General features: G+C 33.2%; 2 protein-coding genes across 3 annotated transcripts; both read right to left on the bottom strand.

Annotated features, from left to right (window-relative positions):
* Window positions 1–6,150: 6,150 nt before the first annotated feature.
* On the bottom strand, window positions 6,151–9,537 carry LOC112783638 (ribulose-phosphate 3-epimerase, cytoplasmic isoform). 2 transcript variants are annotated; one of them, XM_025826671.2, is made up of 8 exons: window positions 9,216–9,537; window positions 8,850–8,854; window positions 7,749–7,811; window positions 7,531–7,637; window positions 7,316–7,413; window positions 6,995–7,087; window positions 6,834–6,875; window positions 6,151–6,507 (listed from the first exon to the last, which is right to left on the bottom strand). In XM_025826671.2, the coding sequence occupies exons 1-8, from the start codon at window positions 9,330–9,332 to the stop codon at window positions 6,352–6,354; spliced, it is 681 nt and encodes a 226-aa protein (XP_025682456.1). In that variant the 5' UTR covers window positions 9,333–9,537; the 3' UTR covers window positions 6,151–6,351. The 2 variants fall into 2 exon arrangements, with proteins under 2 accessions (XP_025682456.1, XP_072085952.1); XM_072229851.1 differs by lacking the exon at window positions 9,216–9,537 and having other exon boundaries at window positions 8,580–8,854.
* A 1,423-nt stretch (window positions 9,538–10,960) lies between these two features.
* Window positions 10,961–13,661, bottom strand: LOC112786371 (uncharacterized). Its single transcript, XM_025829759.1, has 4 exons — window positions 12,702–13,661; window positions 11,688–12,587; window positions 11,420–11,611; window positions 10,961–11,332 (listed from the first exon to the last, which is right to left on the bottom strand). The coding sequence occupies exons 1-4, from the start codon at window positions 13,659–13,661 to the stop codon at window positions 10,961–10,963; spliced, it is 2,424 nt and encodes an 807-aa protein (XP_025685544.1).
* Between the last annotated feature and the right edge of the window lie 4,957 nt (window positions 13,662–18,618).

The raw sequence follows: 18,618 nt of genomic DNA, 5'->3' as shown, positions 1-18,618 counted from the left end.
TTTAATATAAATTTATTTCATTTTTACTCATTAATATTCTGAACATATCAAGAGCTAATGTATAAAGATAATAAACTACCTCTAGCTTAAGACATGTCTCTAGATAGTTTCTAAAAAATTAATCTTAGTTTTCAACCTTTCTCTTAGTAATGCTTTAATTTTAATAATTTATAAATTCTATTAATATAACATATTTATGTCTCTATTTATTTTTATATAACAAAAAAAAGCCAAGTTTGAATTTATTTTTATATGTAGTTATGCATGATTCCAAATATAAACATATCTTGTAAGTTTGTTTTCTTTACTTTCAAACGTTAATTTGAGAGCTAATAATATAGGTGGCTTGCAGATTTTGCAACATGTCGAAAGTATTCAGGTTCCAACAAAATAGAAGCAATTATGAAAGCTTTATTTTTACTTTTCTCCCTCCCCTTTTTGTGTATCTTCCTATAGTTTATCTATCAATTTATGTAGGTGAGGTTATTAGCAAGAGAGATAGATCTACTCAATACAAGAAAAACAAGGTCACTTAAAGAAAAGAAGGTGCTTAAAGTGCATGTTGTCAAGGGATGCAACAAGGCCAGAAGATTGTATTTGAAGGTTTAACTGATGAAGTGGTAGGATGAAATTACAATTTAAAAATGGACCATGATCTTATCCAAGTAATGGAGAGATATATACACATGCTTGAAATAAATGATAGCAAATTCTCCCAATTCCATATTACTAGATATAACCCCATAAATGATACAAGAAGGAGGCTTCAGTGGATTGTTTATAACGATAAGGTGAGACTGAAATCACTTATGAAACTTTGTATCGTCGTGTATGACATAATGCATTTAGAAATGGCAAAGTTGTACTTAACAAAAGTGTAGGGGTTTGTTGTTAGTCATTTTTACTGGGAATTAAGGTCTAGATCTAAGTTGTAATGTTGTGTAATGTCAACTTGGTGTGTCTATTTTTCTTTTATTTTTTGTTTTGCCTTTATTGCACTACTTTTGGAGCTGGCGTCTTTAGTATGGAAGTACTTAGTACAATGGCACTATATCAGCAATTGGTCTTTTGTTTGTATGTTCTTTTTAAAATTCAGTCTTTATCTATATTATGTGTTGTTACAGTATGTTGAAATCAATAAAAAAAAACATGATGTACGTAATATAGAATTTTAGTAATCTATTTTTAAATACAAAAATATCACATTATATCTTGATACAAAATCGAATACTTAATATTAAAAAAATATTAATTAATTCCTATGACTTAACTACAACATTTTTTGTTCATATTTATAGACCAATAAATCATACCAATAAATGTCAAATATTCATGAATTACAATTATAATGTAATAAAAAGAAAGTCTAAACATTTAAAGTGTAAAAATCCTTACGTTAAATACATAAATAGTTAATTCTGATAAGGAGCTATAATAAATCAATATGCCTTATAATAATACCATTTTAATCAATTTAAGAGTATAATGTAGTTTATCCAGTTTATAATTAGAGTCGACAAGTCATCAATTTTCCATTAATAGTACACAATTTTTTATATCATCTCCTTAAGTTCATATACATTTCACTTGGTTTAATAGAAATACAAAGTTTAGTAATATGTTAAATTCTTTCCAAATTTAACATGTACTTTAACAATTTATATAACTTTTTAAGTATTAATACTTTTCGCAACGTATCTTATATAGATAACTATAAAGATAAACAAATAAATAATTACAAAAAAATAACATAAGTCCATCACAAAGTTATTTAAATGTTTTAAAGAGTAGTTATAATAATTAAACACTACTACCCGCTACCCGCGCGTATGCGTGGGCTTCTGCTAGTGTATATATATATATACACACTAATTGTACACGATAATAATTAGCCAATATTTTTAATGGAGATATTTGCTACAATTAGGTGAAAATTATGTCATTATATTTTATTAATCTTTATGATTAATTCAATAAAAATACTTGCTCAATATATATATTATCTAAATAGTTAAAGAAGTCAAGAAGAGAAAAAATATATAATACTAAATAAATAAATAATTGACAAATAATATAGAGTAAAAATTTTGTATTTTATAAAGAATGATATAATCTCCAATGTATTCATTATATAAAATAAGTAAGTTAAACTTATTATCAAAATTTAAACACAACTAAAAATATTATTGGACGTGTAAAACTTTTAATAAATATTATTGTTGATTTATTCGTACATAATTATTAATTATTTTATTATTTATTTACAATAATTTTACATAATTGATTAAAATAATTGTCATATAAAAAATAATATTTATTATTTGCAGTTTTTTTAACTTAACTATTTTTTTTCCTTAGTTATAATGAGAGCAAATAAAAATAACTTAAAAACCAAAAAAAGAAAGAAATTTCATATTCAAAAATTTAAAAATAACATATTAAAGAAGAAGAGTCGTAATATATAAATTGAGATAACAATTTAAATTTAAATTAATCTAAAACTAATTTAATCAAATACCAATATTAGAACTAAATTACTTAAATATATTTAATCTATTCTTGTCCTTAGACACATATAGATTAGAGTCATTCTCGTAATAAAAATCAACTAAAATATCATAAGTTCGAACATTTAGAATTCATGCAAATCAGACCATCCCCTTGTTAAATAAGTTTCATCATCCGCTATCCATGCAATGCGACAAAGTATAGAATTGCCACACCGAGAATCTAAAAAGACGTTTATTTCCCTTAATTACATTGCATTGATACAAAAAAAATGCTGGTAATTTAAAAAAAAAACACAATATGTTATAAAATTATTTTAATTACAAAAAGCTAAAAATAAGAAAATTTGAATATATTACCAATTGTTGAAATTGCATCTGCAAGTTTGACACGAATTTACCAAAACTGAACTTAAATTAAGGAAATTCAATCTCATTATGTGCTCCAATTTGAAGATTTCCGAGCAGACGTAGAAAGCATGGAGGGGATGAAACTTGAACTTGGCCTACAAAGCTCCGAGAAAATAATTCCTCAATAAAAAATCGAACTCCTCCCTAAAAAACTAACTTTACCCATATTTCATTAGGTTGGTCATAATATGTGAGTAGATCCAACCATCCTTTGGTAAAATAAAGAGTTTACTGCCCATTCACTGGACACTTGCATCCATATAATTAGAATCCAAATAAGTGAATACAACTTAGATGGTATTTGATGGATGTGGTGCATTGTAAATTATTGCGGCAAAAGACAATCGCACTGGAACATTAGACGAAAAGAATAAGTTGGAGTAAGAACAATCATTAAATTATTAAAAGAATAATATAATAGAATGAGTCTATAAAAATACTATAAAAAATTATAAATTGTACCTTAAAGGATCAACTTCGATGAAAAACGAAGAATACATTCTTAATTTCTTATTCTATGAAGTAGTCAAAGAAGTAATAAATTAAAAAAAATTGAGTTGGTTCTCAAATTTAGGCTCACAAAAAAATTATATATAGCATTTATTAGAACAACAATAATTATATAAATTAGTTATTATTAAGTTAATTTTTTATTATTTACTTTATACATCATATATTTACCGTGATTGAATAAGTCATTATCATATTATATACATTTTTATTATGATTAAAATCATAAATTTTTGTTTTAATTTTTCAAGGCAGAAATCAATATCAACTTGTCGAAAGTTACGGTTAATTTAAAATTATATTACAATGATTGAAAATTAAAATTATTGACAATTAACATAATTATATATTAAATGCTGATTTGATGTATAATTATAAAAAAATTATTGACAATTAACATAATTATGTAGAAAATAAAATATAACAACTAAAATTAAATTTGTTAACTAATTGAATATAGGTAAACAATGTTTGACAATTATCTATTATTATTATTATTATAAATAGGCCACCATTAACATAACAACTTGCCACTAATAAAATTATTGCATAATAAATGAGAATTAATTAAAATTGTATCAATATAATTAAAACGATTAAAAATATTTTTGATTAATAATTAGTTTAATAATGTATTAAATATTGATTTTATATAATTATAATAAAGATATTTTTCTAAATTAGTATAATAATGTATTATTCATTAAATGCTAATTGTAATATAATTATAATAAAGATATTTTTCTAAAATAAATTTAGAAGACAGAATAGTGTTTTCATTTTGGAGGAAAAATAAATTCATGAGAAATTGGCACATCACTTTTATTAGTCGATAATGTATTAAATATTAATTTTATATAATTATAATAAAAATATTTTTCTTAAATTAGTATGTATAATCATGCATTATTTATTAGATGCTAATTGTAATATAATTATAATAAAGATATTTTTCTAAAATAAATTTAGAAGAGAGAATAGTGCTTTCATTTTGGAGGAAAAATGAATTCACAAGGAATTAATACCTCACTTTAATTAGTTGGGAAAAAATTCAGTTTTAATATATTAAGTAGATTTTCTCCTCCCTATTAATTTTGCAACCAAAATGTACTACATGTCACTCTTTCATTATAATTGAAATCAAATCTTTTCCTCCAAAATTAAAGAATTATTCTCTCCTCCTTACTAATTTTACAACCAAAATGTGCCACATGTCACTCTTTCATTGTAATTGAAATCAAATATTTTCCTCCAAAATTAAAAAGTCTCCCCTCCTCCATCTTCCTTTCTCTATCTCTCTCATTCCTTCAACCACTCTATCTCTTTTATATATCATTATTCATTATCAATGACTAATTATGAATTTGACAATCAAAATGTACAACATGATATTCTTTAATTGCATTAAAATTAAAATATTAAAATTGAAATTAAAATATACCTATATTATGTATCATATATTACTATATAATTTAATAACCAAATGTGTCACATGACACTCTCTTATTAAAATTGAGAGAAAATATTTTCCTCTAAAATTAATAAACTCCCTTCCTAAATTCTCACATCTACCTCTCTCTATTTTTCTATTTCTCTCTACCATTTTCACTCTATATATAATTTATATTTTATATTAGTAATTTGACAAATCAAAATATATCATCCGATATTTTTTTATTATAATTAAAATAAAATTTTTCTTCTAAAATTAACAAACTATCACTCTTATTCTTCATCTTTATCTTTTTCTCTTTTTTTCTCATTCTCTATTTTTTATACCTTTCTATTCTACAGAAAACAAAATTAATAAAATAATATAATTCAAATAAAAAATAATATTATTATATACATATTTTTTTATTTTTTATTTAGTTTTAAATTTTCACCGCTTATCTTTTTAATTTATATTTTTATTTATTTTTTTCAAATATTTATTACATATAATTTGGAGAGAATACTAATGTTATAATTAAAAGTTAGAATCAAGATTCAAGTGTTTAAAAAATATTAATTTTGAATTAATTTTATAACTGTCAATATAATTTTTTATGCTAATATCTAATTATATTTTTATATACATAGAGAGAAAAAATATTATTTTTAAATAACAAGTATAAAAATTAATTATTTCTATTTGTGCAACAGACTTAACGTCTAATTAAATGTAAAAGTATATACGTTAAATTATTTTAAATTTTAAATAACGAATGTTAAAATTAATTATTAATAAAAAATTAGACTTTTTATATAAAAATAATAATTAAAAATTTTATTATTTGATTTTTTATCTACAAAGACCTTGGTCTTCTTAGTTAGAAACTTTTGTCAACTTACAATTTTTTTTGTAAAAATAATTTTATTTTATAAATCTTTTATATTATGCATAATTTATATTGTCAAAACAAAGTAGACCGTAATTTTAAAAAAATTATATTATTCCCGTAACAACTAAAAATACTAATTATATTATAATTTCATGTCATTGGGATTTAACGAAGCATCGAAGGGTGAGGATTTCTTTCCCCACCTCCATCCCAATTTATTCGTAGGGACAGGTCTTCATTCTCGTAAAAACTTCGCAGATCTTTGTTTTCGTCCCAGTAGTGGGTAATTTTTGCCGATACCTGTTTTATAAAACCTTTTTTGAAATCCCAAAACATAACCCTTGCGTAGTAGCTTACAAAATCCCACAATTATACACGGGATAATGTAAGAATACAGATAATCAAAATCAAACTTGAAGATTTAGTATTATATATGCCTGCACAATTCATAAAGGTACACTAGATACAGACATTAACACCAATGAATCACATGGTCTTTTATTAGAGTCATCAACATGTTGGCACATTATGTAGATTGATAAGTGTATGTGAATTCGTGGATTCTGCTGTAAACACAACTGGAGGATCTATATACTTTATCAACATTTTTGCTGGGCTTTCTGAACAGAATTCCTCAGTAAGGATATTACTTCAGCTGGTTCAGGGGCTCCAAAAACCGAACTTCCTGCGACAATGCAGTTTGCCCCGGCAGACGCAGCCATCTCTATGGTCGAAGGCCCTAAACCACCATCGACCTGCAATTGAAATTGAGCATGTTTTGATCATTGTAAAACAAAGTATCACTAGTGTTCATGAATATCACTTCTCCATGAACTCAAGAAGTGAGCACTTAACGAAAAATGTAGAAAGGAAAGTTTCAGTGACAAACTTATACAAGATATGGAAACATGCAGAAGCAACAACTAATAAACATAATTTCACTGGCACGGCCAGAGTCATTCGATGAAGTGTGAGAACATAACTGAGTGTAAAATGTGAAAATCAATCAAAGCGAAAGAGTCTCGAAGAATATGCATGCAACATGTGATGTTAAAGGAAAGAAAATATGATTAGATAATACCTCTATATCAAGTGATGGATACTTCTTCCTCAGTATCCGTACCTGGTTACAAATTTAGAAGGGAAAACAAATTAAGCAAAATACCTAATCAAAAACTGATTCCCACCATTAGAAGAAAATAACACCACATGATAATATACGAAAATTAAACGTAACCATACCTTATCCATCATCTCTGGCATAAATTTTTGTCCGCCAAATCCAGGCTCTACAGTCATCACAAGAACCATTTCAACAGGGGCTTCAGCTTCAACCTGAGAAAGGAATAAAGATAAAAAGGGGCACAAAAAGAAGGAAAAGTAACACATACTTAAGAATAAATTATCTATTAGAACACACTTTAAGGATAAATCTTCTAAGTGAGTGGATATATTGCATGTTCCCTAAATTTATAAACACTGATTTGGGACAATCTCAAAAAGATAATGATGATAATAAAATCCATACAGTTATGACAAGATGAGAACCAAGGGGGATCATACCAGAGGATAAACATCTCCAATAGGTGTCCCAGGCTTTAATGCTACACCAGGCCTCATGCCCAGTGACTTAATTCTTTGAATAAGTTCTTGCCAGTTATCTGTTTGTAGGAAACATGAATAAGAAAGTGAAAAGTAAATAAATAATAGATAAATGTGTGAATAAGAAAATAGCATACCATGAAGAATAACCAAAAGAAGGAAGCGTAAGGACCAACCTTTAGATGCTTCTACATGAAATGTAAAACCAGAAGCACCAGCTTTCCCCAGAGGCTCAACATAATCAATAGGATTTGTAACCATCAGGTGACAGTCCAAATAAGCCCTGCAAGGGTTAATGAATCATGATTTAAATGCACACTTTATAATGTTATGAGAAAAATACAATTTTCGGCTTTAAAAAAGATTTAGACCAGTATGGAAGGAAGATAGTTACGTTGTGTGCTTTCTCAAACTTTCAATAACTGGAGCACCAATGGTCAAATTCGGGACAAAGTGCCTGCATGAAATCGAAAAAGAAGGGGAAATGGAAAAAGGCACCATGAGCTGACTCTAATTCATCCAAAACAACAAAGTCAATTTGACAAATAAAATTTCTCCTATTATTACAAAATTAATCATGAAAAGAACTAGCACCCAAAAAAGTTATAAGATTTTATGCTTCAAATCATAGCAGCTACTATTAAATATTAATATTCAAAGCATCTAACTCTATGCCTGTTTAATGAAATGAACAAACTACATGTCACTTATACAATTAGAGGGAATTCAGAATAGAGAATGCAGCACTGAAAGCCCTAGCAGAACCTAGAATGAGTTCTTGACATTGCTTGGATCCTGTTATTGCTGTTATTTAACTTGAACGAAGATCTACTTCCTAGTTCCTATGTAGTGAAAAGAAAGCCTTAATGATGATAATCCAGTCAATAAACAACCTGAACAGATACAGCATGACCAGCCTTAATGACGATAATCCAGTCAATAAACAACCTGAACAGATACAGCATGACCTTCCACAACTGAACAATAATTCTTATCCCTACTGCTAAAATATCACTATTAAGAAAAAATACTTATTTGAATGAACTGGGATGAATACCTCAAAGACCAAAGCTACGCAAAAAAAAGATGTACCTTTTGAAAGAGTACCAGAAAAAAAAGAGAACCAAGAATATGATCCGAACTTGTTACGTCTAACGAATCATCCCATGTACATATATTGCAGTTTTTAGAAATAAAGCTACTATTTGCACGAAAAATTACCAACCGCTCTTAATTCCAAAAGATCAAAACCTTCTTATTTTCCACAGATGTAGAGACACTCAACAATACCAATCAACTATAACAAACTAACAAAGAAGTCAATAACTACCCTGCCCGCCGCGGGGTGGGATTTGGAAAGCACAGAAATAAAATGAATTGAGAAAAAAACCCCAGTGGCCAGTAGTCAACTCGGCGTAGGCCAGCGTAGCAACAACCTCAGGGTTCATTGGTTCAGGACAAAGATAGCAGCATAAGAAAAACAAAGACACCTTACCCGTCCTGCAAACGAATAAAAATGAGAAATATGAGAAATCATGATCAACTTATGAAACAAAAGATGCACAATCTCATCAATTCTTGACTAATTATACTAACAAATACACATGTCGTATTCATCCACCATAAGAACATTAATATGATATGTTTATTGAATTGCTAGAAAATCCTAAAGTTATGGCATATAAAATACATCAAACTGAGGCTAATAACAATAACAAGTTCTTTTAAGAGCAGCCAATCATAGCGTGGATCTTGCGCATTGTTTCAGAAGCAATCGAATTTTTAAGCTAAGGTTAAAAATGACACGCAGCAAGTTACTGACTAAAAGTTGAATTGAGTCAGAAAGAGTATGAAACAATACCATGATGTCCATGTGGAGCCAATCGGCGCCGGAATTGAGCATCCGTTGAGTCTCAGAGGCCAAATTGGCGAAGTCAGAGGACAGCATCGAAGGAGCGATTTTTGCTTTCACTTCCATCTCTTTACTCCTTTTTTCTTTTTCAAAATTTGTTTGGTTTCGTCTCTGAGGATTTATCTGTAAGGCTATGGTGTATGGACGGAGGGTGCCGACGGCGGTTGATAAAGGAGATAGAGGACGCTGAAGGGTGGCGCGTGGTTGTACTTGCGGCTGCTGTGCTGTTGCTGTTGGGGTTAGTATTTGTGTTTGGCGTTGGGGGTAGTTGAAGTTTATAGCTTTTCATTTCATTTTTTAGTTTAATTTTCTCATGTCCTAAAATACAATCACGTTTATTATTTTAAATAATTATTCACGAGATTAATGTTAAAAGACAATTTTTTTTTGTAATGTCATATATTTAAATTTTTTTGGTAATTAAAATTAAACAAATTGGTTCAAATATAAGAGTAAACTACCATTTGTACCCATGGAAGTTGAAAACGCTGACAAATCTACCCACAAGAGACGGAAACTACCAAATGTATCCATCAATCATGATTTCTGTGTGCGAAACTAACCAATCCGTATTCCGGCGTTGACTCCGTCAGTAACACTCCCTACGTGGCATTTCACGGCGTGACATGGCTTAGGAGGCTGCACACGTGGATTGCTGACATGTCTGACCGTTATAGTATACCCTAAATTCCCAAATTTCCCAAATTCAAACATTCTTTCATCCGTTATAATATACCCTAAATTCCCAAATTTCCCAAATTCAAACATTCTTTCATCCAAAGCACGAACCCTAGATTCTCAGTAATCTTCGAAATAATACCAATGTCGAGGCGAAGACTCTTCACTCCACCTTCGAATGGCAGCGGTAGTGTCTCTGGAAGATCAATTTCAAAACGGGCGCAGGACAGGAAGTTCAATGGCAGATGTTTCTGTGGGTTGGGGGTGACGCTGTTACAGTCTGGGACGGCGATGAATCCTGGGAGGTAGTTCGTCCGTTGTCCCAATTGGAAGGTAACCCGTTGTACACCCTATTCTGTGGGAGTTGAATGTGCATCTGATTTTAGTTTTTTGCCATGGATAGAACTCGGACTGCAACTTCTTTGCATGGCTAGACGAAATCGAAGGGCAGTGGGAGGGTGAGGGTTTGAGGAGAGCACTGTCGGAAAGAAGGGTGCAGGAAAATGTTGATGAGGCTGAGGCTCAAGTGAAGATGCTCACCAGAGTAGGGAGCGTCGAAGCTGAGTTTAGCAAAATTAGGTTCTGGCTGATGATGATATCAATGGCAGTTGTTTGTAATGCTGTCTGCACTGTGTATCTGATTATTAGGAGGGTTTGATCCTTATTAGTTCTTAGTGTAAGATCATGACAAATCTACCCACGATCGATTCAAAAAATGTCATTTGTACACAATGGTTTTTCAATTAAAGTCAGATGTAGCCTTATAAGTTATGTAAGATGCAAAAATTAGCTGGTACTAAATGCAATTGTTGTTTGCTTTCTGGTCCAAAATAACATCAAAGACATGCATAATATCCTGATAAGTATGTAGTAACTGGCTTACACAAATGTGCAAGATACTGCTAATAGTTATCAAAACGTAAAGAAAATAAGGCATAGTGTGTGACATGTCCAACAATTGTGCGATAAACTTCCAATAGGATTACACAAAAAACATAACTTATAAAACTATTGCTTCACGGAATTGGAGTGGAGTTGCTGCTTCCGCTCGACCCCTCCTTCAAGTGTGCAGTTGTTGACCCCCTTTTGGCTGGTGGACGGAAGGCTGGCTGCGGCCACCTCCTTGAGGTTGATACTCGAACTGTGGGAGTTGGCATGAACTCCATGAACCTTGATGTAATTCCCTGGGAGGCAGCTTGCATAGTTTGAGGTGTCACGGTGGGTGGCACATCAGAGGCTGGGGGTGGTGGACTAGTAGTAGTTGGTCTTGTTGGGCTGACAATAGGTGGAGGAGGTCGTGGTTGCTGGGTAGTTGGTGGCGGTCTCCTCACATTCTTCCTCTTCTTTGGTGGCCTTTTTGCAATGGGTGGCCTAACTGGGGTAGTCTCCTGTTCAGATAGAAACGTATGAGTGACATAATGACATATAAATTGTAACTTGTATAATGGGATAGCAAAATAAATCAATAGACTTACAGGCGGGGGCTGAGTTGCTGCTGCTTCAGCTGCTTCAACAGCTTCAAGAGTTTCCTCCCAGAACATTTCCTCCAGTCTTGCCGCCTCCTCTTCGTCATCCTCAGCGGCTGGCTGTTGACTTGAAGTTTGTCCCCCAGCACTCCCAGCCATTGCCTCTTTTTTCTTGGGGCAGCTGCGACTGTTATGTCCAGTCTGCAGTAACATATGGCATGAGGCAAAACATGGAGCATGTATTCATAAGTAATGTAACATATGAAGTAAAATTTACCTTTAGGCAGTACTTGCAGGTGATGGGGCCATACTTTCTGGGGGCCCTATGTGGATCTGGGGTGGGTGTCTTTGGGGCGTCATTCTTTTTGTCTCTCTTCGACTTTGGCCTCCCAATCTGCTTCTTGTATACTGGTGGCAGTACAGGGGGTAGATCAACATGCTCCCAGTATTCTTGACTTGGGACAGGTTGGATGACGAACTGGTAGGTGCTGTTATATGCCCCCATGGAAAGCCAGTTGTGTGCATGCTCCTCTGGTCGCCTATTCTGGTATGCAAGGGCAGCACATGCATGCCTGCATGGCAAGCCAGTCAGTTGCCAGAATCTGCAACTGCAAGTCCTCTTTCCTATGTCCACCATAACCTTATGTGGCAAGCACTGAACCTCATACACATTTCCAGGATCATCACCAGTGGGGAACGGCCGCCACTTATTGCTCTCCCTTTTTTCTTTTTCCAGCCTACTCTGCTGCACCGGAGCAATGACTCCGTTATATCCCACCAATGCCTTCTTATTTCTAGCAATTATGCTCATCATGTAAACCCTTATTTCTTCCAGCATAGTTATAATAGGCTTCCCTCTCATCTTCTTGATTCTAGAATTGAAGGATTCACAATTGTTGTTTGTATAATTGTCCGACTTTGGGTATTCGCTAAATCCAGACCTACTCCATTGACTTGGAGGGATCCTGTTCAGATACTCCCAAGCATGTGGATTAACCCGTCTGATCCGATCCAAAACAGCTTTGAATTCTTGGGTGGTTGTGGCCTTGGCACACCTCCACATTGCCAGCTTCAACTCTGTATCACCCCACTGTTTTCTGAAGTTCTGCCATATGTGCATAGCACAGTATCTATGATGAGCTCCTGGGTTTACTTCACGCATAGCAGGGATGAGGCCCTAGTGGGGAGAAGTAAAGCAACAAAAATGTTATCCCCCAATGAAATTCCATTCATGGTATGACAGTAGTAGCATTTTGAGAGATAATGTAAACTAGTAATTATAAAGACATACAGGAACAATAAGAATTGATAGCATTACCTTCTGCATATCTGACATAAAGTTGATTCCGTTGATTGCTGCGTCTCCTAAGTCTTCTTGGAGAAGTTCAAGAAACCACTTCCAACTATCCTTGCATTCGCACTCCACCACAGCATAGGCTATAGGGTATATATGGTTATTGGCATCGTGACCGATCACAGTCAACAATTGCCCAGGGTAGTATCCCTTGAGAAAGGTACCATCTAACCCGATAAAGGGCCTACAGCCATTGGTAAAGCCCTTCTTACAACCTTGCAAGCATATGTAAATCTGTTTGAATTTATACCCAGTCCCTTCGACATAATCAGTGCTAATCCTCACGGTTGAGCCAGGGTTGGTCCTTATTATCTCATTAGCATAATCCCGAAGAAGTGCATACTGAGCTATCTCCGATCCTTCTATTAGTTCTTTCGCCTTCACCATTGCACGGTATATCTTCCTCTCATTCACAATCACATCAAACTCCTTCTTGAAAAAGTCCTGTACCTGCCTTTGACTCATGTCTGGATGGTCACGGATCTTGTCCTCAAGCTCTTCTACAACCCATTTACCATCCGCAGATTTGTTCTTACTAACTCTGCTGCAGGTATGTTTGTTGACAAAGTTCTTCACCTGGAAGCTTAATGGAAATGACCGTTTTGCACAATATATCTGCCATGGGCAATCCTCCTCATAACATATGGCTTTGCACCTAGTTGAATCAACTCTAGGAAAGAATATGCTGCGCCCTAGGTTGATGTTGAACTTCCTAACTGCCTTTTTGAACTGCTCTAGATTCTCAAATTCCATCCCAACCTCCAGCCTTACGTCCCGCACTAGAGCATCGGGATTAGCTTGAGGAAATGCTGCTTGCTGACTGTCTTCATCATCACTTGCAACAGAATCCAGCTCTTCAGACTCGTAACAATGCATCCCTGCACTTGGCTCAGCCATATCTTCACCCTCCACAGGTATAAAGATTGAGGGATGCTTGTTTGGATCCTGGTTAGGTATGAAGGTCTGTCCTGATGGAGGAGGCCTGACTGTTGATCGTCTCTTCCGCTTCTTTGGACTACTGATGATTGGATTTTTGACGGTTTAGAATTTCACAAATGAAATCTCGTTGCAAGTATAGTTTCTAAACCAATCACTAATCCTTTCATACAAAAAGTTGTTTGTCACTAAAACAAACCCCTAAAATTTATAAACCGAAGTATTCAAACCTCGGGTCGTTCTCCCTAGGAATTGTAATGGAGTGTCTTGTTATCGGTTGTGAGTTATATTTGGGGTTTTGATATGAAGCATGAAAGATAAATGGTAAGAAAGTAAACTAATGGCTAAAAAGGTCTTGGCAAGGGTTGGTGGTCAAAGATCTCTATCCTAATCACTAACCACAATATGAGAATTGGCAAGGATTAATCTCATTAAATCATCCTCTAACTAGTAGTAAAGGAAAGTCAAATGAGCTATATCAATCCTAGTCCATAAGTCCTAACTCTCCACTAATTCAATTAGTGAGAACTAGAGTCAATGAATCCCAATCATCAATTACTTGGACATTAGTAACTCAAGAGTTCCTAAGTTACCTTTCCAAGCCAAGAACATAAAATTCTACTCTAAAATCCAACCAAGCATTTCATCAAACACTTGGAAGGCATAAAAGGAAAGCATAGTAAGATTGCAAGAAAAGTAAATCTACACTACTCAATTTGCAAGGAATTAAACAACAACAAATCAAATGAACACAATTATTATGATTTACCTTGAATTGAATTGAAAGAGAAAGGGAGGAACAAAAGTAGATCTACAACAAAATGCAAGAACAACATAAAAGAAATTACAACAAAAGGATGGAAGAAGAATGAATGTAACAACAAGGAATTGAGAAGAAGAAGATGAATTAAAATCTAGATCTAAGAACTAAACCTAATCCTAATTCTAGAGAGAAGTGAGAGCTTCTCTCTCTAGAAACTAATTACAAAGCTAAACTAAACTAATTGGTAACTAACACATGTTTCCCTCTTCACTCCTTGGGTTAAATAGCATCAGAAATGAGTTGGATTGGGCCCACAAGGCTTTAGAATTCGTTGGCCACGTTTTGCTTTAAGTGAACTAGGTGGGCAGCAACGGCGCGTGCGCGTACTTTGCGCGTGCGCGCCACCATACGTGTAGCAACTATGGCAAATCTTATATCGTTTCGAAGCCCCGGATGTTAGCTTTCCAACCCAACTGGAACCGCATCATTTGGACCTCTGTAGCTCAAGTTATGGTCGATTAAGTGCGAAGAGGTCGGCTTAACAGCTTTCCGGTTCTTCCATTTCTTCATGAGTTCTCCAACTTTTCATGCTTTCTTTCTTCATTCCCTTGATCCAATATTTGCCTCCTAAACCTTAAATTACTTAACAAACACATCAAGGCATCTAATAGAATCAAGGTGAATTAAATTTAGCTATTTTGAGTCCTAAAAAGCATGTTTTCACATTCAAGCACAATTAAAGGAGAATATACAAAACCATGCTATTTCTTGAATAAATATGGGTAAAAGGTGATAAAATCCCCAAAAATCAATACAAAACAAACCGTCAAATTGGGGTTTGTCAACTACCACCACCCACATCTGGGTTTGTAGACGGTTCAGGCTGTGAACTGCTAGGTTGAGAACCTTCGCAAGGCGTTTCATTCTCAGGTTGAAAGCTCTGCTCCTGAGACTCTGGTTCGTTGCAAGGTTGTGGAATATATTGTGTGAAAACCTCATTAGAATCCGCAGGCCCTCTATCAACTGTGGGTGCCACTGACTCCGCAGAAACTGGATTTGGGTGCCCTATTTCTTCACTTCCAACTGACACATGTGGTTGTTGAGTCTCTGGAGGAGTCTTGTCCAATGGCTCATGTGGAGGCAAATTGGGTTCGGTGGGTGCATCTGGGGACTGAATGATCCTTGGTGGCTCTTCAAAGGTTACCTTTGGTGAGTGTGTGGGGAGAGTTGGTTCCTCACTGCCAACTTTTGGTTGTTGTGTGTTTGTTGTGGTAGGATGAACATCTTTGTCCACCGCATCATCCTTTGTTTGGGTATCCGGTCCAGGTCTTCCTCTGGTTTGATCCTTACTCTTCACCACTCTCTTGTGCTTCTTCTTTGGGGTTGGGGGTCTCCTAACACATACTTTGGTTCTGTGCTTGGCTTGGGTTTTCGTAACATTTAAATTCTGACGCTCCGATTCAGGTTCATTGGTTTCTTCTGCAAACTCAGGGAGATTAACTGGATGCTCAGTGAACACCTCAATTCTCCTCCCATTCGCAATCGCTGCTTCGTACATAGCCACGACATCCATGTCACGTCTAAGCAACCTCAACCCACCATCCAACTCCATCCCAGGTTGAAGCCAGTAAAGCTCGCACACATCAGTGTACCCTATATCCTTTACTAAGTCATTCACGAAGAACCTATTTAGGGTATCCACATTCACTCGTTCAATCTCTGTTTTCTCACCCCCAACGTAAGCCAGTCTGCCATCATCACCCTTTTCAAATTTTCCTCTGTGACTAATGACTAACGTAATGTGGATAGTTGCCATCTGCAAACAGACAAACCCTAATTAACAACCAATTCATAGCAACTACAAGCACACCCTAATGAAAACCCAGTTTGCACAACCATGCATCGAAAACAAGAAAACCATGACATAGAGATGAACGGTTACTACTTACCTATGGATGACACCACGCAACTCCACCCGCTGAAACGATCCCCACCAGCAAGCACCCTCTCCTCAATACGGAGATTATCGTCGGCCTGTGAGGTTTTCTATGAGTGGTGAAGATGAACAGTTTCTTCCTAGGTCTCTACCCTTTGTTTTCAGGAACGCGCGAAGATGGAAAACCTTTGCTAACTGTTCATTTCTATTAACCCTTTCTTTTTCAAAAAAAAAATTCAAAACTCAAATCTTTTTTTAACTAAATGTAATTATAATATCCACGTGTGCAGCCCCCTAAGCCATGTCACGCCGTGAAATGCCACGTAGGGAATGTTACTGACGGAGTCAATGCCGGAATACGGATTGGTTAGTTTCGCACACGGAAATCATGATTGATGGATACATTTGGTAGTTTCCGTCTCTTGTGGTTAGATTTGTCAGCGTTTTCAACTTCCATGGGTACAAATGGTAGTTTACTCCAAATATAATAAAAACTAGTTTCATTATTAATATTACCGCATGTAAACATGCTATTTTTTTATATGTTGCCGTTTTTTTTTTGCGATTTTTTTTATTCTTCTTTTTATTTGTGTTTTTTCTTCTTTTTCACATATTTTTTTGTCGTCATTCTTTTAGACTACGTTTAGTTTTGAAAACACGATAAGATAAAATAATACAAAGAACAAAAATACAAAAATTAATATTCTTATATTTTGTTTGGTAATAAACTATAACAAATTATAAAAGTTTAATTTATTTTTATTTTTTTCATTCAAAAAATTTAAAAAAATATATTAATAAAAATATACAATTATAAAAATTAATAAATATAATGAAAAAAAATAAGTTGTATCTCTTGTTAGTGTCTCTGTGTCATTCCTGTTAGGATGGATACAAAATACGTCTCTCTAGACACAATATTTTTGTCCATGTCTCATCTGTCAAACACGATTTTATATATCTATGTCCGGTCTTAGTGTCTCGTGCCGGTAAACAAATACAGCCTTATTACTTTGCTATTGTTATATATTTTTTTCTCCTCTTTTTGGTTATTTTTGCAGCATTATGTATATTTTTTTTTATTGTTTGATTTTTTTCTCTTTTTATTGTTTAATTTTTTCTCTTTTTCTTATTTTTATTCTTGTTACGAGGGTAAAATAAAAGAATTATGAGAAGTTGAAACAAAAAAAAAAAGAAGAGGAGTTTTGAATTATGCAGAATTTATTAGAAAATAACATCAAAATTTTTTTACCGTAATATAGAAATTTTAAGTTACACTTATTGGATTGGATTCTTGCCTAAAAAAAATAGCACTGAAATTTTATAGTTTTAACATCGAAATTTTATTACAAAACATAGAAATATTTTCTTTATTGCTGCATTTATTTTGCTTCTTATTCCTCTTTCTTTCTTTCTTTCTTTCTTTCTTTTCTTTTGTTCTTACATCTTTTTTCAGGAGTATTGTTTCTCATATTAAACTTGAATGAACATGTATTACAATCTTATTTAGTTGAATGAATGTAGATTCACATTTATTAGATTGAATTCTTGTTAGAAACAAAAATAACACCGAAATTTGTTTAAAGTGACATCGAAATTTCGGTGTCAAAACTAAGATATCTATATATTATTGTTAAGAAATTTCAGTGTTATTTTTTAGATAAATTTTATATAATTTAAAACTTTCTCTTCCTCTTCCTTATCTTCTGTTGTTGCTTCTTCTTTTTCATTTTTTCTTCTTTATTTTATTTTTGTATTTTATTTTTTCATAATTTTTTTTTTGTTTTATTCTCTAATGATAATGATAATGATGATGACGGGGGAGAAAGAAAAGGAAGAAGAAGAAGAAATTCAAACAAAAAAGAATAAGGAGAAAGAAAAGGAGGTGGCAGTGGCAGCGGCGATGATGGTGTCAACAACAGCGATGACGAAAGAGAAATACGAGAAAAAAAAGAAGGAGAAAAAGAAAAACCAGCAACGTACGAAAGAATAAAAAAAAGAAGTGTGCATAAATTTAAAAAATGGTTATATAATTTGGTTGGACTTGGTTGGATACATTACTTGATTGTAGGATATTTTTTATTATTTTGTTATATGACATTTTATAATTAGATGTAGATCGAAAATTACTTTATACTGATAGTATATTAAAATTAAATTTATAATTTATAAGACATTAATAGTGTCATTCTAATTTATTGATACTTCATCCAAAAGAA

The sequence above is a fragment of the Arachis hypogaea genome, chromosome 20 (assembly GCF_003086295.3).
Source record: "Arachis hypogaea cultivar Tifrunner chromosome 20, arahy.Tifrunner.gnm2.J5K5, whole genome shotgun sequence".
NCBI lineage: Eukaryota > Viridiplantae > Streptophyta > Magnoliopsida > Fabales > Fabaceae > Arachis > Arachis hypogaea.
The sequence above is the reverse complement of the archived record's forward strand: the minus strand, read 5'-3'. Positions and strand labels throughout refer to the sequence as shown.